Source organism: Sminthopsis crassicaudata, chromosome 4, assembly GCF_048593235.1.
Source record: "Sminthopsis crassicaudata isolate SCR6 chromosome 4, ASM4859323v1, whole genome shotgun sequence".
Taxonomy (NCBI): Eukaryota; Metazoa; Chordata; class Mammalia; order Dasyuromorphia; family Dasyuridae; genus Sminthopsis; species Sminthopsis crassicaudata.
In genome coordinates, this window is record NC_133620.1 from 477,760,372 (window position 1) to 477,781,591 (window position 21,220).

The window sequence follows — 21,220 nt, forward strand, 5'->3', positions numbered from 1 at the left end:
AGGGGCGTCTGGCTCGAGCGCCGCGGGGGCCGCCTCAGCTACTTTGGATGGGTTGGGGAATCGAGGACGGCCTGCGCGCCTGCGTACTGAGCACCCCTCGGCCAGACCCGCGGCTCAAGCCTCTCCCACCGGTGGGATCACGTAAGATGCGAGGGCGTGGCTCGGAGCCGCGCGCGCGCGCACATTTGCTTCCGCGCGAGGTTGGGAGGGGCGGAACCTGGTCACGTGCCGTGCCGTGACGCATCTCCCTCCAACGGCCTCGCGGCCCCGGAGCAGGAGGCGCGCGCCCGAGGGACAGCGGTGGGCGGGCGCGCGCATCGGGAGCGCGCGACGCCACGTGATGCAGCCTTCGGCCAATGGGAAGGGCGGGATTCGCGGGGGGAAGCGCGTCCCCGAGCAGCGGCGGGAGCGGGAGCGACGGGAGCGGAGGGAGAGAAGGGAGCGAGCGAGTGCGGCTAGAGCAGCCCCGAACCCCGAGCGAGTGAGGGAACGAAATCCCCCCAGCCCCGGCGAGCCATGTCCGAGGAGAAGCCCAAGGTGCGAGGGAGGGATGGGTGCGGGGGTCGTGGCGGCCGGGAGGCTCGGGGCTCGGGGCCGGCGGCCCGCCTCTGCCCGCCCGCAGGCCGCTGGGCCGCCTCCGGCCGCCTGGGGGGGGCCCCCATCCTCCCCGGGCTCTCCTCCATCCGCCCCTCCCTTCCTCTCCTGCCCCTCCCCTTCTTTCTCATCCCTCCCCTCCCCCTTTCGTCCCTTTTCTCCTCCTCCCCAGCCTTGTTCCCCTTCCCTCCCTCTTTTTCGCCTTTCTTGCCCCTCCCCCTCTCCCCTCCCCCTCTGTCCCTCTGTTTGCTCATCCTCTCCTCCAGTGTTCCTTGTGGTGCTCCTCTTCCTCCTCCCTTCCACTCCCTTCTCTTTTCTCTCCTGATCTTTTCCATCTCCTCCTCCCCCCTCTACCTCCTGTTCCTCCTCCCTCTTCTCCTCTTCCCTCTCCTCCTCCTCCCCTCCTCCCTTTCCTCCTCCTCCCCTCCTCCCTCTCCTCATCCTCCTTCCCCCCTCCCTCCATCTCCATCTCCTCCCCCTCCTCCATCTCCTCCTCTCCCTCCCTCCTCCTCTGTCTCCATCTCCTCCTCCCCCTCCCTCCTCCTGCTCCTCCCTCTCCCTCTCCATCCCCTCCTCCCTCTCCCTCCTCTGCTCCTGGTCTCTTGTCCTCGGTGCCCGAGCCCGTTTGGAGGCTGCAGACCCCAGCCCAGGCCCCCCCCAGGAGCCCCAGGATTCAGGGCCCTTGTCCTGGGTGCGAGGGCCGCTCCCCGGGGGCCAGACGCTGGGACGGATGGGATGTCCCAGTCCTTGGCCCCGAGGGGGAGAGGTCGAGGCTTGGTCTGCAGCCTTTCCTGGGAGCCGGACCCCCCACGCCCTCAGGCCCCGAGACCTCGGCCCCCCAGGAGTAGCCTTGGAGTCACTGTTAGCAGGGGTCACCAGAGGGGCAGGCAGGGGGCCCCTGGGAATGCTGGGAATGGGAGCCAGTGGTAGTCCTTCTTCTTTGAAGGACCCCCCGGAGAGCTTTGGGGGAGAGGTGCCCTCCAGCCCCCCTTCTGAGCCTCCTCGTGGGGCTCTCCTTGTTCGGGCTCCCCCTCTGCTTTGGGGGCCCCGCCCTCCTCCTGGGCCCTCTTCCCTGGCCCCCTCCTCCGGCTCCCCGAGGGCAGGGGCCGGCCGCCTTTGTCTTCATGCCTGGTGACACTTGACATTTTTTCCTCTGGACCCTGAAAGGAGAGGGCGCGACCCTCGACCCCGGCTGGGCCGTGGGTGCGGGGCCCATGGGAGCCAGGGGCGTCTGCTGTCGGAGAGAGGGGCGCCCCGAAGCCTTCATTTAGGAACAGGCCGGCCCGAGAAGACCCCGAAGCCAGCCTGGGGCCGGAGGGCGCCTGCGGGTCAGCAGGCTTGGATCCCGCCGCCGCTCCGGCTCGGGCCCCTGGAGCAGGAAGGGCCGGCCTTGTCCCCTCCCCCCGACCATCGAGGGCCACAGAGATGCCTCGGTCTGGCTTCTTCGTTGGCTTTCAGAGAGCCCGAGCCTGTCTCCACTTCTGCCCTCTGGGAGCGGGCGGGCGGCCTCGGGGCCCTCTCCCGGCCCTGCCACCTTCTTTTTGGCTCCAGGCTCCCCTCCCTCCTGGTGGGGACACGGGCCTGGCCCCAGAGGGAGCCGCTCAGCCGGCGGGCCCGGGGCAGACGGCCCGCCGGGGGGACGCCCAGCAGGCTTCAGGCTAAAGCCAGAAGTGGACAGACGGAGGCCGCCCTCCAGACCACTCTGCAGGGCCGGGGGGGGGGGCCTCTCCCCTGCTCTGCCACCTGCCTTTTCGTGGGCATGGGGGTGCCTCTGGGAGGGGAGAACCCATCCCCCGCTGGGGCAGCCTGAGGTTTGCCCAGCATTTGCCCCCTTCTCTCCCATGTGTCCCTGGAGCCCGGAGTCGGAAAGCCTGGAGTTCAGACTAAGATCACTGAAGGGCCGCCTGCCTCAGTCTCCCCCTCTGTCACCCCAGCTGCCTCACGGTGGGGTCTGGGGAGACCATACTGGTAAAACACCAGGGCTTCTGAAAACAGCCGAGCCTCAGGCGGGCCACGTCTGCGCCCACAAATACGGGGAGGAGGGTCCCAGCAGGCGGGTCCCGGAGAGCTCAGCAAAAGCTTCCTGCAGGCGGTGGGAGGGCTGGGGGGTGGGACACGAGAGGGAGAGGGGCCCGGACTTCTGGAAGGCCCTTGAGCCTCCTCCAGGGGGCGTTCTCCTGGCCCCCTCGGGCGCCTGGGGGGGATTCTTGGAGACATTGCTTTTCCGCTTTCTCTCCACAGGAAGGTGTGAAAACTGAGAATGATCACATCAACCTGAAGGTAGCTGGGCAGGATGGGTCAGTGGTCCAGTTCAAAATCAAGCGGCACACACCTCTGAACAAGTTAATGAAGGCCTATTGTGAGAGACAGGTACGGGGGCGGAGGCCAGCCGGCCCCACGCTGCATCGGCCCGGCCGGCCGAGGCTCAGAGGCGAGGGCCTGGGAGCGAGGCCGCTAGCAGCTTCCTCCCCAAGAGTGCCGCGAGCGCTGGCCACGGGGCCCCAAAGGGTCGGCCCTGGCACAGGGCGGGACGTTGGAGGAGGACAGGGAGGGAGGAAGGGGCTGGGGAGGGCAGCCAGCCCTCCCCCCGACGATCTGGTTTCCATTAGAGTGGAAGCTCAGCCCTCGCTCCCTTCCTTTCCAGAAGCAAAGCGAAGTTTCCAGGAAGTCCCGGTTTACCCCTTGCTCCAGAGTAGAGATTGCCAAAAAATTCCCATCTGGGTTTTTAGGAAAAAAGGAGGTTGAGTCCTGAGCCCCGCCCCCTGCCCCAGGGCCCCGAAAGAGGCCAGGGGAAGGCAGCCTTACTAGCTTGGGGTCAGCGGCAGGCTCTCCCTGCAGAACCGAGCAAGGGCCCGCTGGGCCGCAGCCCTACGGGGCCTCCCGGGGCCCGGGATTTGCAGGGTGTGGGGCTGCCCCCTTCTCAAGAATAGAGATGGGCACCGAGGGGGTTCAGGGAAGGGGGTTGGGAGAGGCAGGAGATGGCTGGCCTTGGCTCCCCGCCATGCTGACCTGGAGTCCAGTTTTTGGACATCCCTTCTGGAGAAAGGTGACAGTCAAGGTCACAGGGCCCCTCCGCGGCAGATGGGGACGGCCCAGAGGCGGCGAGCCTGTAAAGGGAGCTTGCTCTCAGGCCGTCTGGGCCGAGTTCACCCAAGAGGGTTGGGTCTGGGGGAAATGTCCGGCTGGCGATGGGGGCGTCGGGCCCAGGGGCTGCCTTGTCCCTGTCGGCAGGAGGAGGACTGCCTGGGGCGCGTTTACTGAGCGCTTCGCGGTCCGGGCCCTGTGCTCACGGCTTTACCTTTCAGGGCTTGTCGATGAGACAGATTCGGTTCCGATTTGATGGACAACCAATCAATGAGACGGACACCCCTGCACAGGTAGGAGCCTGGCCCCTTGCCCATGTGCTTCTGCCCCTTGGGCTGGCCCCGGGAGGGGCCCTTGCCAGTCAGGAAGCCTCCCTCTGCCCGGGCTTGCCCCTCACCCTGTCCCGCTTTTTGTCTGCTGGGGCCGTCCCCAGGCCCCCTGCCGGGCGGGCGGGGAGGGAGCCCGGCCGCTGAGCCGCCTTTCTTTTGTGCCCGAGCAGCTGGAGATGGAGGACGAAGACACGATTGACGTGTTCCAGCAGCAGACGGGGGGAGCCTGGTAGGCGCCGGGGCCGGGCCGTCCCGGCCCTCCCTCGGGAGTTGTGGGATCCTTCCGTCCCCGCGGGGGACGCGGATCCAAGCTTGGCTCTCTCTGACGCAGCGGGCGTCGTCCCCGTGACCCGTGACGACCCTGGCGGGGACGCCGCCACACCTCAAATTGGGCCCATGTGGAATGTTCTCTTTGCTGAAGTAAAAGAATCTTGCTTGTTTGTCTTCACTTTCCTTCCTTCTCTCCCCCCTTTGCTTTGGGGGCCCGGGTGCCGGCCCCCACGCTTGGGATGCTTTCTGGGCTGAATCGTCTAATCATGTAAATACTCCAGTCTAGTCATGGCAGGGGAGAGGGCCGGCGGGCGGCCATCAGCCGATCCCCGGCCAGGCTCCTCAGAGGAGGCCGGGGCCCCGCCCGGGTGCGCGGGCCGCTCCCCTGCCCCGGCTGCCCGCGCCGGGCAGCCCGGGGACCGAGGTGGGCCCGGCCCCGCATCCTGCCTGGGGACCCTGGGGGGTTGTGTTCGTCCCATCTCTAGGCGCCTCTGTCGGCGTGACCCTGCCTGCTAAGGGGGCTTTCTGTGGGCACTCCTCGTCTGTGGCTCGGGCCTGTCTCTTTCTGATTTGTACGTCCTTTGTTGTCCTTTACTACTGTACACAGTAAATATAGTTTGGTACTCTGGCTCTTGGCTTGTGTTCCGCGTTCTACCCTCCCCGCCCCTCCCCCCAGACCGAGCTCCACTGAGGCCCAGGGGATTGGGCCTGGGGCCCCCTCCGGGACAGGGCAGCCTGGGTGACGGGATACGGGGGGGGGGGGGGGGGGGGGCAGGAGGCCCCCCCTGCTGGGAGCTTCCCCTGGGCTGTGCAGCCTCCGTGGGCCCATGTGGCCTCCTGCCGTGTCTGGGGGTCCCCCTTGTGGAGGTGGAGTGCCCCTGCAGCCTCCACTTGGGTCTTGGGTTTCCCGGGGCCGAGCCTGTCTAGCCTGTGCTCTTCCCCGCCTCCCCCCAAGTAGGAGGCTCACTGAACTCGGGTTGGCCCGGCTGGGGGGGGGGGCAGAGGTTTCCCCCCCCCCACCCCGTTAGGCCCTAGGGGTTTTAGCTTGGCGGCTGAAGTCACTGACAAGAGCGTGACCCCGCCCAGGGCCCTCCCCTGGAGACGTCGTGCCACGTGGCCACAGAGCCAATCAACTACGGGCTCCCGTGCAGCTGCTGCCGGAGACACTAGGGGGCGCCTCGAATTTGAGCGGTCCCATGGCGCTAAACCAGCCGTCCCGCCCTCGTTCTGCCGGGTTGCTTCTCCTTATGGTTATGGCGCCCTCTTTCTGCGCATGCGTTAGATAGACCGACGGCGCGGCTTCTGGGTGGGGACGCGCTCACCCACGTGAATATGATGCGATGACGTGAACCCGGAAGAGGTTGGGGCGGGGCCGCGTCCACTCGGAAGCGGTCGGCGGCGGGCCGGCAGGGCCGGCGCAGCGGGAGCAGGAGGAGGTGGAGAGAGCGGCGGCTGTCCGGCCAGGATGGCGGGGACGGCGCTCAAGCGGCTTATGGCCGAGTACAAACGTGAGTACGGCCGGGCCGGGCGGGGAAGCGGGCGCGGGCCCGTCGGCCGGGGACGAGGCTAGTGCGCCTGCGCGGGCGGTGCGATCCCGCCCCTCTGCGTCTGCGCGGGCAGCACGGCCTGGGCCGGGGCCCGGAGCTGGTGGCCCGAGCCGGAGTTTGTCGGAAGAGGGAGGGGCCCGGGGCGGGGTCCGTCCAGGCCGCCGCGCCCCTCTCCGCGTCCCTGGGCCGAAGCTGCAGGCGGAGGAGGGCTCGCCCCGAGGGCGGGGGCGCCGCTGAGTGACACCCGGGCGCTGCGCTAGTCTCTTGGCTCCTGCCCCGGAAGGACAGTGACTGACCAGACGCCTCCTGCCCGGCTCTTTGGGGCCGCAAAGAAAGGCCCGAGCACTGAGTGGGAGGGCCCCGGGGTGGGGCCGAGCGGCGGGTGGGCGGGGCCCTGGGAGAGCACGGCCCTGCAGGAGGCTTTGGCCGGATTCGCCCCCCCCCCCAGGGGCCAGGGAAGTTCCGCTGTCACTTTGGGGTGGGGGGGGTGGAGAAGCATTAATGGAGCGCTTGCTGTGTGCAGTGCTGCAGTAAAAGGAGGGGCCACCCCGGAGATGCCTCCCCGAGGAAACGGCGGGCGGGGGGAGGGGTCTGGGAGATGGGCGGAGGGCTTCCAGGGACCCTGAGAGGCGCCCCCCGGGGTGCCCTACTGCACCATGGGCCCAGGCAGGCTCTGCGGCCCCTGAATGGTGGGAAGGGCCCCCCCTCTGGGATCTCACCCCGCCCCCAAGCCCGGGGCTGGGTTCTTGGGCCGCTTCAGACCGGAGGATGGCCTCCTCCCTGTTGGGGATCCCCTTCCCAGACACGGGCCCTTTGGGACCCCGGATCGTCTTCTGAACAGCTCCCGCTTAGCCCCAGTTTCCCTCGGGGCGGGGGGTGGGGGGATAGTTTAGTGTCCCTGACTCCAGCCCCGCTCCAGAGGCTGCCCCCTCCATCTGCAGCCTTGGTTTGGTTGTTAATTAAAAGTGGACAATTTTAATATTCAGAACTTTACCCAGGGAGTTGAAAGCTTTCGGTCCCCGCCCATTCTTGGGTCGTTTGATCCCGAGCCTCCTTTGAGTTCCAAGAGCCGGGGCCGGGGGCGCCCGGGAGAGCCCCCGAGGACCCCGGCTTCCCAGACACCGCCTGTGCCGTGGGGGCGACCCCGCGGGCCACCGGAGCCCCCTGCCCGCGGTTTGGGGCCGCTCTTGTTGGGGAAGAAGCTGCAGCCAGCGGGGGGCTCCTGGCACATCTGCCTGATCCAGGTGGCCGGGCCTTCCCCTGCTCCACATAGCCCCGTCGCCTCCTGTGTGCCGGGCACAGAACGGGGAGAGCGGCTGCCCTCGGGGAGCCTCCGCTCCGGGGTCCCGAGGGTCTGCAGGCAGGAGGCCAAGGGGAGCCCCCCCCAGCCACCCTCCCCTCCCCCCAGCCTTGCCTTTGCTCAGAGAGGTCACGACCCCTTGGGCGCTGGGCCAGATGGACGGCCGTAGGGTCAGCGGGTCATTCCACCGGCTCAGGAGGAACTGCTGATTTAATGCTGACCGCCTGGGGTCGGGCCTGGTTTGGACCATGCCCCCAAACCCACCCCGGGGGCTTCCCTGAAAGACCCCAATGTCTTAGAGCCTGGGTGATTTTCCTGCTGACCAGCAGGGGGTGCTGTGGGATGGAGCCTGGGCTCCCGAGGCCCCACTCCCCTCTGCCATCTGTGCCCTTCCCACCTCTGGGGGCTGTGCATGAGAAAGCTGCAGGGTCACTCTGTTGGGCTGAGATGTCAGGAGCCGCCCAGCTGGCCAGGCAGGGAGAACTCCCCGGGCAGTGGGTCCGTGGGTGGTCCGCCGTGGCTCGTGCGTGGCTCGAGCCCTCCCCTGGAGCAGGGCAGGACAGGTGCACGCCAGGGAGCAGCCTCCTTTAAGTCGGCGGGAGGGGAGGAGGGCGCCGGGCGTCTGACCGCTGTCCTGACCGCTGTCCGGCCCGCTGCCACCCACTTTGTCTCTCCAGTCGCGAGTCCTCGCCCAGCCGCCGAGGGTCCTTGAGGGGCCTCCGTGGCCCGCTCGCCCGCACACGCCTGTGCTCTTTTCCCGATTCCCCGGGAAGGCAGCTTTCCATGGGCTTCTCTGCAGTTCTGGCTCCTAAAAGCGTCCCCGCACCACAAGGCTCCGGGGATAGGGGAGGAGATGGTGGAGCCAGTCATGGGAGCCAGTGGGCGGCTGAAGCGGCCCCTCCCAAACCGAGCTCCGGCTCTCAAACCCTTCCGCCCCTCCCCTGCCCCCGGAGGGCACCCCTACCTGCAGCGCCCCCGGGACTCCTTGTTCCAGAACGGCCCCAAGGCCTGTCGGGCCGGCCTCGGCAGCGCCGCCTCCTGCCCGCTCCATCTCCATCTCTGGGCTCTGGCCGTCCCCAGGTGCTCTCCCTCCTCTTCCTCGTCACCTTCCATTTGGTCCCATCTAGAACCCTCTCTCCTCCTGGGAGACTTCCCGCCAGGGCTTGTGTTTGCCGCTTGTCTCCCCGTTAGAATACAAGCCCCTTGACACTGATACGTTGTTGGTGGAACTGAACAGAGCCGGGAGCCCCTCTGGAGAGCCGTTTGGAACTGTGCTCGTGGGGCTACCAGATGGCATGCCCTTTGACCCAGCAGTGGCTCTGCTGGGCCTGTGTCCCAAAGAGCTCCTAAAGGAGGGAAAGGGGCCCACGTGCGCACAAACGTCTGTAGTGGCCAGAAACCGATGGCCGCCCGTGGGGGGGGAAGGGCTGGACAAGCTGTGGCCTGGGAGTTATGGAAGAGCGGCAGGAGGATTTCAGCCTGACGGGAGCCGCGCTCGGGGAGCGCGCAGCCTGGGGACCGTCGTACACGGCAGCACACGGGCTCCATCCTGACGGCCGGGGCTCCCTTCACAGTGAGGTGGCGGAGGCCCGGTGACCTCGTGACCGAGAGCCGTCCGCGCCCCGAGAGGCCGCTGGCAGCGGAGGGGGAGCCCCACGCGGCACTCTCCCTCTTTCTCTGGTTATGTGCTTGCAATCTGTTTTCTTTCTCATTTATTTTTTTGATCCGATTTCTCTTGTGCAGCAAGAGACTTGTACAAATGTGTTTACGCACGTCGGCTTTAACCTTGGGTTGCTTGCCATCTGGGGGAGGGGGTGGGGGAAGGAGGGGAAGATCTGAAGCGCAGGGTGCGGCCTTGCAGTTGTCAGATTATCCCCGCGTGGGTTTTAAAATAAGAAGCTTCATTAGAAAGCAATAATAATAATAATAATAATAATATAAACCCCTGGAGGACAAGGACTGGCTTCCTTAGCACACCAGGCATATAGTAGATGCTTAATTAATGCTGACTGACTGAGTGGCGGGGCACCCTCCCCCACCAAGAGTGGTTCCCCAGGGTCCGGTCTGGCTCTCTCTTGAGGGGCTTAATTACCGCCTCTTTGTAGAGGATGCTCAGACCTTTATGTCCACGTTCACCGGCCGTAGAGTGAAGAGAGCATTTATCAGACACCCTCTGTGTGCCAGGCTGTGCGCTAAGTGAGCACCGAGACTCCAAATACTTGGAAGAAACGACAGGGGCTTCCACGCTTGAGGGAGAGGCAGAGCGTAAAGGGGAGGGGGCTGGGAGCGTGGGCACACACAGCCCTTCCACGGCGCAGTTCTCTCATCACCCCCTCCCCCAGTGGCCTCGTGTCCGCTGCCCTCCAGGCAGACGGGCCCGCTCTCTGCCTGCTTGTCCTTGCTCCTGTCTGAGTCCCAGAAGCGCCTCGCCAGCGCTGGCCACTCTGGTCTTTGGGCACCGGGGGCTAGACGCCACAGTCCCAGGCACAGCGTGTTTGAAAGGCCCGACACTGCCCGGGGAGGTTGGTAGGCCTCGGATGGCACTCCCCCCTCCCCCCTGGGGAAGCTTGGAGGTGCTTGGGCAGCCCCCGTAGGGAGGGCGTCTCCCCAGGGCGACCATTCTGCTGAGTGACCCTGTTTTTGTTCTGCTTCTTGCAGAGCTGACGCTGAATCCTCCGGAGGGCATCGTGGCAGGTAAGACCCCCCGAGAGCCTCTCCGTGCCCGCGGTTGTCCCACCTCGGAGCGGCCGGAAGCCCTAAGCGGGGTCTCCCTCCTTCTCTTGCAGGGCCCATGAATGAAGAGAACTTTTTTGAGTGGGAAGCCTTGATCATGTGAGTTAACCTGGCGCGTCTCTCTTCTGACCCCCTTTTTAGCTGCTGGGCTGGGGGGGGGTGAACCCGGGAAAGGGGAGCCCCGGCTCCTTAAAGGGTCCGAGCCACAGAGAGCCGGGGTCAAGCATGAGCCTCTGCCCCCCCCCCCCCCCCCCCAGGCTGCCTCCATTTCATGCTGTGTCTCCGGCCCTGATCCCCCACCATGATCTTGACCTGGGGCTGGGTCCTCCTCCTCCCCATCATCCCCTCTCCCCACTGGCTGTTCCAGCATCTCACCTGTCCCTTGCCCCCTGTCCCCTCCTCTTCTCCATGGGTGCCCCCCCCACACACTTTTCCCTGTAGCTTCAGCCTCCCTCCTCCCTGCTGCCTCCCTCTCAGCGAGGCTGTCTACACCTGGTGCCTCCGTGTTCCCGGGATCCCGAGCCCTCTAGAGTCTGGCAGGAGCCAGCCGTGTCCCCTCCTCGCTCAGGCCCGTCACCGGGCAGTGGCAGGAGCGCCCCATGACTGGCCCCGTCCCCTCTGAGTCCTTCCTGCCGGAGGCGGCCCACGGGGCTCAGGAGCTGACTGGCCCTTCTCCCCCAAGTCCCCCTCAGGAGCCCCCCCTCCAGGGCCCAGGGAGGGGCTGGAAGGCTTGCCGCTCTCCCCCGCCTCCCTTTCTGCTCCGGAGAGTTGGGAGTTAAACTCCCCCAGGACAGGAGCAGGTTCGGCCTCTGCTGGCCCCGCTTGTGGTTGTCGGTGCCTCAGTTTCCTGGGGGGATCGTTCAGGCCCCTTCTGCCTGAGAACCTGCCGGGGGGGGGGGGGGGCCCTGAACAGTGGCTCCTCTCGGACGCGGCAAGAATCTCACAAAAATGTTCAGTTACTAAAATGACCGCTGTGAACGGGAGCGGGCTGGGCGATGGGCGGGGACCCCTGTTTTGGTTGCCTTCTCGGTGCCATTCGAGGCCTGGCTCCACGTTTGGCTTGGATGCTAAGTTGGCTTGGCTGGGGGGGCTGGGGGAGCGGGGAGCGGCCCGGCCTGCTCCGATTTCCTGAAATGCCCCAAACTCCCTGAGACTTTGTGTCTGGAAGCTCTTGCCGGGGACCACGTGATTCTGCCCCCTAGGAGGGCTTTTAAAGGGGGTGAGGGGTCAGCAGCGCTGCCCCCCCCCCAACCCAGGCCCCATGTTCCTGCCCTTCAGCTCCTGGGGCTCAGGGGCCCTGCCTGCAGCCAGAGTTCCAGCCTTCCTGTTTGCAGTCCCCCATCCGCAGGTCCCCCTCCTCCACCCCTCGGTGGTGGTCCCCTCTGCCCTTGCCTCGCCCGCCCTCTCCCAGCCCACAGTCTAGGCCCCCCTTCCCTCTCACTTCCTTCATTTGCATCTCAATCACTCACATGCTGCAGAGGAGATGAAGCTGTTACCTCCATTCCCTGCCACTTGCTGAACAAAGAAGTCGGGAACTTTGCGGCCACCGTGTTTGTCAGCGCCCCCCCCCAGAGCTCGCTCGAGCTCTTCCGGGCCGTGGTCCTGGTGGGGGTGTCGCTGCGGCCCGCTCCCCGTCCTGCCTCCAGTTAAAACAGGGAGATACAAAAGGCCCTTTGCAACAAGGGGTGTCACTGCCCCGGGCCCTCCGGAAACGAGGTGGGTCATGCAGGGGTCAGAGTCCTCACACCTGGGTGTCCCTGCCACCTTTCCTCTCTATTCACTCGCCACCACGGTGACTTTCTTCTTTTAATTAAATAGTAGCGTATTTATTTTTCCCCACTCCCGGGTGAAGAAAGCTTTTAACCTCCATTTGAAAAGTTGCTTGGGATGGCCACTTCTCCCTCCCGTTGCCCTGGCCAGGGCAGCCCGCAGTTTGCTCCGGGCTCTGGGCGGGCGGTCGTGTCGCACGTGTTGCCATCTTGGTCGTGGTGGCAAGTTTAACGCGGCAGACCAGGAGGAGTCTGCTCGGGCCCGCCGGCGAACGGCCTTTGGCGCCACGTAGACGGTCCTCAGCGAGCCCCGGTGTGACCGCGCCACTGCCCTCCTCCGAACCTTGGGCTCCTCTCTGAGGGCGTCCGCACCTGCCCGGGACGCGCCCCCTCCTTCCCTGCAGCCCCAGCCCAGGGCATTTCCCTCGCACGTGGAACCCGCCTTTCTCTTCCCAAGGCCTGACTGTCAGCGGTGGAGTAGAGTGACGGAGTGACAGCACCGCTGCCCTTGGGGCTTTCTTCCCGGCCTGCCCTCGGGTCTCTCCTCCTTCCCCAATCCCCAGATCGTCTTTCTTTGGGCGGCCTGTCCTTAAAATCCAGCACCTCACCAGCACTTGCTTCGTAACCGTTGCACGAAGTCGTCGTGGGTCGAGAGCTGGTAAAGCTCCAGGGGGTCCCAGAGCCTTTGGGTCACCGTGGCCCTCGGGGCGGCCCGAAGACTGTCCGCGTTGGCGCCGGCGAGTCCCATGCACACGCCGGGAGTTCCGGAGGTGAAGCTGAGCGGCCTTCTCATTTTAGGCAATTGGAGTTTCATTTCCTTTGATGTTTACGCATGTCCCAGCCATGAAATTGATCCCTGCTGCCCAGCCCGGACGGGTGGACGGCGGGCCAGACCTTGGGCGTCCTCTCTGTGTCCGAGCGCCGGGCACCTCTCCCTGCCCTGGCACCTTGGCCGTCCCAGGCCGACTCCTGGTTGGCGTATCCACATCCCCAGCTGGAGGAAGGAACAGTTAAACCCTCCGTGGCCTCCCCAGAGATCCACGGCCAGAGCCCTGGGAAGGCCGGGATGACTGGGCTTAGGTGGGTGAAAGCTCGTCAAAGCAACCTTTCACAGACTCCTGGGAAGAGCAGTTCTGCCGCTTGGGGCAGAGCGCTGGGTGCCCGAGGACGCCTTGGTGAGGGCGGAATTCCCCTGCCCGCCCCGAGAGCGCGTGGGGTTTGGGCGAATTCCAGCTTCTTTTACAAATACAAATGCACTTAAAACAACTATTAGGGAATTAACCGTCCTCCCGCTGATTTTGGTTGGCAGACACACACCTGGAGGCCGCTCAGCCCCTCTCTTTGTCTTCCCGCCTGGGCCGGCCCGCCTCCCCCCCTGCTCTCACCCTCACTCTTCCCCAGGACTTTGTTCGAATGCCTATCAAGTGTCGAAAACCTGCGAAGATAGGCTGTCAGGGAACGTTCGGCCCATATGATGGACCCCAGCAGAACGCACGGCCGGGCTCATCCCTCGGGGCTCTGGGCTTGGGGGGCTCCCTCCAGATGCTGACCAAGCTGTGTCCCCAGGAGCCCTATGGTTCGGTCAGGATCTAAGTACGCTAAGTCACTGGGTCAGAACTCCGTGGCCACGTCGCCCCAGCTTCGGCCTCTGGGCCGGCTCCAGAAAGGGAGCGTGTCGGGAGTCTGTTCCGGTCAGCCGGGAGGCTCGGCAGCGCGGAGTCTGGGCGGGCAGGAGCGATCGCTCGCGCAGGGGGTGCTGGGCCTGCCAGCTTGGAAGGTTTGCCTCTGTGTCAGCGTTTTCCCGGGGATGAGCCCAAGTACTGCTGCCCACTGAGCAGCTGTGAGGAGAAGAGGAGTCTGGAAGTGTGGATCAGAACGGACCCAGAGAGACCCGGCTGAGTCCGTTAGGAGTCACGGCTTCAGAGAGAGGGGCCGAGGAGGGAGGAGACTGTGCTCTGGATCCGTCCTTCACACGCTCTTGGAGAACGGTGCCTTCAGGAGAGGCCTCTGAGGGGTGCCCGGCCCTTAGGGGGTGCAGAGACGCAAGGCCCAGACCCCCGTCAGCTTGTTGGGCTCTGGTGTTCTTGCGGGGTTCTGCTCGAGGACTCAGTCCCGAAGTAGCAAGGTTCCCATGAGCATTCAGCGTGGAGTTCCAGATGCTGCTTTCTATGTCACCTCTTCAGCCCAGGCTGTAGAGGCCCTTTCCCCGGGGATTGGGGTCTCTGCGTGGGGTCTCTGGGGGGCCTGGGAAGGCACTGGGCAATGGAAAGCGAAGTGACTCTGTGCTTAGGAGACAGGGACCTTGCGGGCCCACCGAGCCTCCACTTCCCTCGTCTGAAACTCCCTCCTGGTTGTGAGAAGCTCGTGTGAAAAGCAGTTTCCTGTGGAAGCCGAGACTGACCGAGGCCGGCCATGCCCTTTGAGCACAGGGTCGGGCAGGGGGCGGGCGGTGCCCCGAGACTGACCGAGGGCGGGCGGTGCCCTGAATGAGCTCAGCTTCTTGTGGGAGCTGGATTCGGACGATGAAGAGTTCGGAAAACCCGACGCAGAAAGGAGCCCGGCCTTTCTCTGCCGAGCAGAGTTGAGACCTTTCGTCCACGGCGGAGGAAAACAGCAGCAGAAATACTCCCCGGACCCCCTCCCCCCCAGCCAGCTGTGCTCCAGCTCGGGGTGCCCGAGATCCCGGAGACGGCTGTTGGCCAGCGGGCTGGCATTCTTCCTGGTCTGCTGCTTGTTCTGGTCTGCAGAGGGAGGGAAGGTCCATGCAGAATTCGGGGGGGATTCTTGGGCCAGCGTAACTTCTGCAGGTTTGGGGGTACAGAGAGGAGCATCTGACAATTTGTCAGCCAGTTGAATTTACGTGCATTTATGAGGCTCTTGCTGTGTGCCCCAGCAGGACCTAAGGGCCATTTCCGTGTCCCGAGGGGGCCCCAGAGAGGGTGCAGACGGGCCGGATCCTCAGGAGACTGCCTGGCCCCTGCCAACACAAAAAGCTGTTATGAGAGCGTCAGACGGACCCCATGGGGTTCCTTCCGGAAGCCCCGGGGCTCTCTGGGAGCCCCTCCCAGGCCCTTCTCTCCGAAGTGCACTGGCGCATCCTGACACTGGCTGGCGGGGGGCACGGGGGGCTCCTCATGTGCAGCCGCTGGCCCAGGGGCGGCACACTCTGCACTAAAGGGTCCCGGGGACGTTTAGACTAAACGGCGCACTGACCGCCTCTCCGGTAGCAGGGCCGCCGGTGTCCAGGCGCTGGTCGGCCTGTCCCTCGGGACCCTCACTGCAGGCGTGACTGGCAAGGGCCAGGGAAGGGCCAGAGGGAGCCATGTTCAGAGGATTGTCTCCTGGGAGGCAGGTGCCATTTTCCTGGCTGTCTGAGGTCACGGTTGAACTCAGTGCTTCCTGGTTCCCCGCGCTGCCCGCTGCCAGAGTGCCCAGCTGTCACCAGAGCGTCTCCAGGGCTGCATCAAGCATTGGGCTCTGTCCAAGGTCCCCGTTTGGTGACCTGAGTTGCTCACGCAGAGACTGGTGGCCTCCCACGGCCCCCTGCCCTCCCACAGTCCCCTACCCTGTGCCGGACATCATATTCGGGGGCTTCCCCTCTGGTCCTGTGCCATCTGCATGGGCATTCCCAGGCTGTGGCCTGGCCCTCACCGCCCGCTGCTGGGCTCTGCTTCTGCCCTCCCCAGCAGCTCAGCCTCCTCCTCAGGATCATCTCCCTTGAACGGGCTTCTTGCTTCCTTGCCAGACGCTGGAACCGTTCCACTCTCCTGCGCCCATACACAAGCCCTCCAAAGATCTCTCCCTGACCCCTGCCGTGCCCCCAGGCAATCCCCCCCCCCAGCCCAAGTGCTTTCTCCAAAACTGCCAGGACCCGCCGTGTGTCAGACGCTGGGCAAACAAACAGGAGCCCACAGTCTTGTGAGGGGGGCGGAGCAGGCATGACCTGGTGAAGGCCGATGCCCCCTCCTCCTCCCCACTGCCCTGCCCTTCCTGGACCTTGTGGGGGTCCTGCAGACGCCCCCTCCCCCGATCCTCCTTCCTGATTTTCTGCCTTCCAGGTGCCTTCTGGTGCCCCATGTGGGCATCCCCTCGCCATCAGCTTGGGCATCTCCCGATTCTGTTCTCTTCCCTTAGCCACCCACCCTCGCTTTGGGGGGCTGTCCCCCAGACTCAAGTCAGTGTGCTTGTGTCAGGGACCCGGTGCATGCTGGTTGTTGGCTAATGGTGGGTCAGGAGGACTTTCCGTTGGGGTCACAGCCAGCGGCCTTGGGAGGAACCCTTCCCAGGACCGGGGGCTCCTGGCGGGAGGAGTCCGGGGCAGGTGGGTGGCTGCTCGTGTTCTCGGGCCTGCCAAGGCTGGCGTGGGGCCACGCGTCCTGGCCTGGGCCAGCCCTCACAAGCGCACTTGGAGTCTTTCACGCAACAAAACTCACTTTGGAAGTCCCGACAGGTGACTGGGAACATCACAGCGCCGCCCCCCCCCCCCCCCCCCCCCCCCCGCCATCCGTCTGGGCGTCATTTCTGACCCTGTTGGGTGCGGCTCCCCCACCTTGGTCTCAGTCTGCCCCCGCCAAGCACTTGGCTCCGCGCCTGAGAAAGTATCTATTAAGTGTCTTCTGGTGCCAGGAGGAGTGGCAGGTCCCTGCCCCCGCAGGCTTGAGGGGATCTGAGAATGTGCCGGGCGCCTGGGGTTAGGGAGGGCTTCCTGGAGGAGGTGCCCGAGATGGAATTGGAGATTTCCGTTCCTCAGGCACAGGAGGAGGGGAGAAGGAAGTTCCTGGAGCCGGACTCCGGCCAGCCCTTGGGAGTTTGTCTTGTACCCTGGAGGCCATGAGGAACCCCTCAGTGGGTGGTCCTAGTGGCTGAGTGGGGCACGCCCTAGGCAGGGGGGAACTTGCTCACTCCCGGCCTGGTTTTGGGGGGGAGGCAATGGCGGTGGGTATGGGACACTGGCCCAGACCCTGGGCCTGGCGGCCAAGCACATAGGGGGCCGAAGGGAGGAGGAGCTCCACGCCGCCCGCTTTCCTCTCCTTTCTCCAGGAGCTGCTTCTTCACAGGGTGCTCCCTGCCTCGGGAACACGTCCCAGTGGCTGCAGGGGGAGGGGTCCTAGGCGTCGGGCCCCCGGCGCTCATTTGAATCCCTTTTCCGCAGGGGCCCAGAAGACACGTGTTTTGAGTTTGGCGTTTTCCCGGCGATCTTGAGCTTTCCCCTGGACTACCCGCTCAGCCCCCCGAAGATGAGATTTACCTGTGAGATGTTCCACCCAAACAGTAAGTAACGGCAGGAGGCCGGGGGCAGGGTCCCCCTCCCAGCTGGGAAGCCTCGGATTCCTGCCATTCTGTGGAAACTGAGGCGATACTGAGGGTCCCTAACCAGAAATGGGGAGCAGCAGCCGCCGCCTCTCCCCAAAACCTCATGATGTAATTTTAGCGTTCAGATCCAGTCCCAGGCTCTCCCTCTAGCCCCTCACCCACTGAAAAGAAATCGAATCTCAATTCTGCCAAACACGTTGTCGTGTCGGCCACGTAGCGAAAAATAGGAAAGAAAGCGCTTTGGGGCCCACCCACTCCACCAGGTGCGCTCTGGGGCCAGCCAGCCTTTTCACCAGGAGGCCCTGGGGGTCGGCTCGCTCCCCTTGTTGCCGCCATGCCGCTGCCCTCTGCCGTCTTCCTAGCTTAGCCCCGCTTGGCATTTCTCATGGCAAAGCCACATTCTGCCGCAGCTGGACGCCGCCTTCCTTTGCTCTCTGAGATACGGGCCGGGCTGGACGATGGGCCCGGCTCCCGACTCCGCCAACGGGCCTTTAAGGCTCCTGTTTTTGTGTAGAACTGCCTCCGTCATGGCAAGGCCTTCTAGAAGAATACTGTCGACTGTAACTCCTTGTGGTACCGAGTCCGTCCTCAAGGGGCCGGATGTCAGAAGACTGTGTCATGAGCCCCCCAGCCCAGGTGGCCGTGGGAGAGTCTCCTGGCTCCTCCTTGTGGGGACACAGAGAATATTTGTGAGAGCCCTGCTATCTGGGCGTGTGAGTGTGCGTTTGATGTGTCTGTGAGTGTCTGTTCTGAGTGTGTGAGTCTGTGAGTGTTTATGTCTGCGTGAGTGTGTCAGACGTGGAAGGGACAAAACTGGAGAAGGAGCACGTGCTGCTCTTCTCGTTCGTTTTTGTTTGTCCTAGAAAATAGCATCAATCGTCACCAAAATGGGATTTTTGCCAACACGTGATGCTTTCGTTATTTTGAAATAAATGTTTTCAAAATGGCTGTAAGGAGGGAGGGGTCCCCCAGAGGCCCAAGCCACAGGGATGGGTGACGTCATAACCGATATTCTTACAGGGTTCCGTTTTACAGAAGAGCAGCCTAAGGAGGGGGGTGATTTTAAATGCAGGACTTCCAGGTCCCCTTCTCCCCGCTGCCACCCCCACACGGCCTTTTCGGGACTGGGGCTGCCAGGGGCAGGATCAGTGCAATGGGAGGCATTCCGGGGGCCCCAAGTGGATTTCAGAGGAAGCCGCCCAGTCTCTGAGCTGCTTTCAGACTTTTTCAGTCGGCCTGTCCTGTGTCCCCCTTCTCTGGGGGGCTTCCTGGGTGTGGTGGCCCGCGGTGGTCCCAGGAGGTAGACAGGGCTGAGCTGCTCTGGCCAAGAGGAGCCCACTTGGAATTGGCTAGGGGAGGGTCCCCAGGGGCTCTGGGCTTTGTGTTCTGTGGACGTCATCCTTTCTGGCTCTGGTTCCTCCTACGAGTCAGCTCCCTTTTTTGTGCGATGATGCGGCTAGGACCCTGGGCCCCTGGGCCCGTGCCAGCCCTGGCAGCTGCCTCGCCGGGGAGTGACTGGGATGCTCAGCCACAGCTGTGCAAACAGAAGCTGGTTTCTGCCCGCGGGCGCTCGGGCTCTGACTGCAGCTTGGGTCAAGGCCCCTGTGTTTGGGTCCCTTTTCAGTTTACCCGGACGGGCGGGTCTGCATCTCCATCCTGCACGCCCCCGGAGACGACCCCATGGGTTACGAGAGCAGCGCCGAGCGCTGGAGTCCAGTGCAGAGTGTGGAGAAGATCTTGCTCTCGGTAGTGAGCATGTTGGCGGGTGAGTGCCCCTGAAGAAGTGCCGCCAACCCGGAAGGCAAGGGCCCCGGGCCCAGGGAGAGCCCGAACCGGGACTCCCCCACCCCCGCTGTCTCATGGGCTGGATGCTCTTTGGGTCCTGGAAGCCCCCAGGGTGCTGACCAGCCTCCCTCCCTCTCCGACTGCAGGAAGTCACGAGGGCTCTGGCTGAGGCCCTGTGGTGGGAGCCCAGATTGGCATTGTGTGCCCTGCCCTGTACCAAGCTGGGGGGCGGGGCCCAGGCTAATGGGGGAGGGGGCAGCACATCTGGCTGCGGTAGAGGTGGGACCCGTTGGCTGTTAAGTGGCTGAGCCCCGAAGGGAGGGAGCCAAGGTGGGCGACAGGGGGGGACAGCTGCTCCGGCCTAGCCCGCGCCGGGGAGCGACTCCACAAACCATCTTTCCCCGATCTTGGTCAGTGGCCTGAAAGGGAGGCTCCCTTCTTTCTCTCTGGAAGGCCTGTGGTATTGTAGTGGGCGCAGGGCCTTCCGGAGCTACAGCCCGGACCCTCCTGTGGCTGGGCTGGAATGGAGGCCCGCGGACGCGGAGGATTTCCGCTCTTCCTCCTTTTTCAGAACCAAACGACGAGAGTGGCGCAAACGTGGATGCTTCCAAAATGTGGCGGGACGACCGGGAGCAGTTCTACCGCATCGCCAAGCAGATCGTGCAGAAGTCCCTGGGGCTCTAGGGCCGCCCCACGCTCCGCCCCCTCCCCGCTTCCCCTCCCCCACCCCACCCTCCCTGCCCTGTCCCAGCCCGGGCCCTCGCCCGAGGGCGGATGCGGGGCTCCGTCTGGCAGTATTCCTCGGCTCTCTGGCCGTCTGGCCCCGGGGGCCCCCGCTTGATGGACCGTGGCGCTCCCTTCCAGTCGGTGCAAAGAAAAGGCCGGCCGGTGTCGGAAGCGGGTTCCCGGCCCGCGGGCAGATTCTGTGCTGACGATCTGACAAATACACATTGTTGCTATCCCCAGTGGGCCGAGCTTCCTTTCAGCCAAGCATTCTGCCAAAAACTTTCGGCCAATAGCCTTTTGTAGAATGGGGGGGGGAGGCGGGGGGGGGGGGGGAGAAGGAGTATTAAATAGGAAAAAATCTTCATCGGCGCAGCTTAAAAATCAAGAGGGATTTGGGCTACGTTCAAAGGTCGCGCTGCTGCGGCCGCCGGGCCCTCGAGAAGCCCTCTGGACGTTCTGGTTCTGCCGCCCAGAGCCGAGACGGGAGATTCTAAGCAATAACGGGCTCGTTGCCACCAGAACCGGCCACTTGAGCCTGCTTTTAGCGGGCAAGATTTAAATAGGAATTTCTATTTTTCGAATCCAAGAAATTAGGGCGCTGGGGGAGCTCTCCGCCCGGAGCTTCGCACTTCCTTTCGCTTGCCCTTCCCGGAAACCCTCCCCCACGCTTTGGGCCGCGGTGCCCCACGGGGCTCCGGCCTGGCGCCGGATTCCGAGTCTCTCCTAAAGAAAGAAGTTCGCTTTGGTGTGAAGTGGAATGCTAAGGGTGAGGAGAGGGGGAATGCCCCCCAAGCTGGGGGGGGCTCGGGGAGGTCGAGAGCCGCCGCAACGTCGCGAGGAGGGACGGGGATGTGGGGGAGGGGCGGGGGGCAGATAAAATGCGAAGGTGGCTATGGAGTGGAAAGCCCTTTTCAAAATCAAAGGCTTTTTATTCGTTCGTATTTATTTTGTAACCTCCTCCCACGCAGTTCCCTTTCCGCTAGAGTTTAATGGCTTTGTTCAAAATAAAGTTCTATGTGGACACCGTGCGTGGAAGTCTGTGTCTTGTCCGTTTTGGATGGCCGGCAGCGGGGCTTGGGGACCGAGACCGCGGCGCATGAGGCAGAAGCCAGGTGCTGGGGGAGGCAGCCACCTCAAGGCCGAAGACAAGTTCCCAGGTCCGGGCCTGGCAGCCTCTGCTGGGGCGGGGGTGTCGCGTTTCTGGCGCGTGAGCTCACTCGGTGACTGGAAACGTGTCACCTCGGCCAGAGCAAAGGCTGGGGGGAAGTGGGGGTCCCCAGACGGAAGTTGGCTCCTCAGGTGGTTTTGCTTGGTGTCTGGCCTGGTGGTTCCGGAGGATTGGGGTTCTCTGGGTGAGGGAGGAGCCGATCTGCTGTAAAGGAGGACCCCCTGGGGCTCCTCAAGGGGCCAGCACCTGGAGGCTGGAGAAAGGCCGTGGGCTTCTTGCCCGGCTCTGTGCTGTGGCCTCCGGGGACGCCCCTAGATGTTTCCTCCTTGGTCTTATTATTTACGGTGGGCGGCTTCGTCCCTCTCACTTTTTTCGGGTTTTTTACCTGAAGGAATGCAATCTCCAAGTGCTAGAGAAGGAGGTCTGGGGACTATGAATTCCTCTCATTTAAAGAGCTCTGCTTGGGGCCGCCAGGTGGCGCAGTGGTAGAGCACCAGCCCTGAAAGTCAGGAGGACTTGAGTTCAAAGGTGACCTCAGACACCTAACACTTCCTGGCTGTGGGACCCTGAGCAAGTCACTTAACCCCAACTGCCTCAGCTAA

General features: G+C 64.3%; 2 protein-coding genes across 2 annotated transcripts; both read left to right on the forward strand.

The window, feature by feature from the left end:
* Positions 1-383: 383 nt before the first annotated feature.
* Positions 384-4,905, forward strand: SUMO3 (small ubiquitin like modifier 3). The gene is made up of 4 exons (XM_074264539.1): positions 384-537; positions 2,836-2,964; positions 3,900-3,971; positions 4,178-4,905. Exons 1-4 carry the CDS (start codon positions 517-519, stop codon positions 4,238-4,240), a joined length of 285 nt encoding a protein of 94 aa, XP_074120640.1. The 5' UTR covers positions 384-516; the 3' UTR covers positions 4,241-4,905.
* A 698-nt stretch (positions 4,906-5,603) lies between these two features.
* Positions 5,604-20,478, forward strand: UBE2G2 (ubiquitin conjugating enzyme E2 G2). The gene is made up of 6 exons (XM_074264538.1): positions 5,604-5,785; positions 9,783-9,818; positions 9,911-9,956; positions 16,779-16,897; positions 18,564-18,704; positions 19,296-20,478. Exons 1-6 carry the CDS (start codon positions 5,743-5,745, stop codon positions 19,406-19,408), a joined length of 498 nt encoding a protein of 165 aa, XP_074120639.1. The 5' UTR covers positions 5,604-5,742; the 3' UTR covers positions 19,409-20,478.
* The last annotated feature ends 742 nt before the right edge of the window (positions 20,479-21,220 follow it).

Coding starts and splice junctions, on each gene's coding strand:
- SUMO3 (XM_074264539.1), top strand. CDS start 517: ATGTCCGAGGAGAAGCCCAAG. Junction 2,965..3,899: donor AGGCCTATTGTGAGAGACAG/GTACGGGGGCGG, acceptor TTTACCTTTCAG/GGCTTGTCGATGAGACAGAT. Junction 3,972..4,177: donor AGACGGACACCCCTGCACAG/GTAGGAGCCTGG, acceptor GTGCCCGAGCAG/CTGGAGATGGAGGACGAAGA.
- UBE2G2 (XM_074264538.1), top strand. CDS start 5,743: ATGGCGGGGACGGCGCTCAAGCGGCTTATGGCCGAGTACAAAC. Junction 9,819..9,910: donor TCCGGAGGGCATCGTGGCAG/GTAAGACCCCCC, acceptor CTTCTCTTGCAG/GGCCCATGAATGAAGAGAAC. Junction 18,705..19,295: donor GGTAGTGAGCATGTTGGCGG/GTGAGTGCCCCT, acceptor CTCCTTTTTCAG/AACCAAACGACGAGAGTGGC.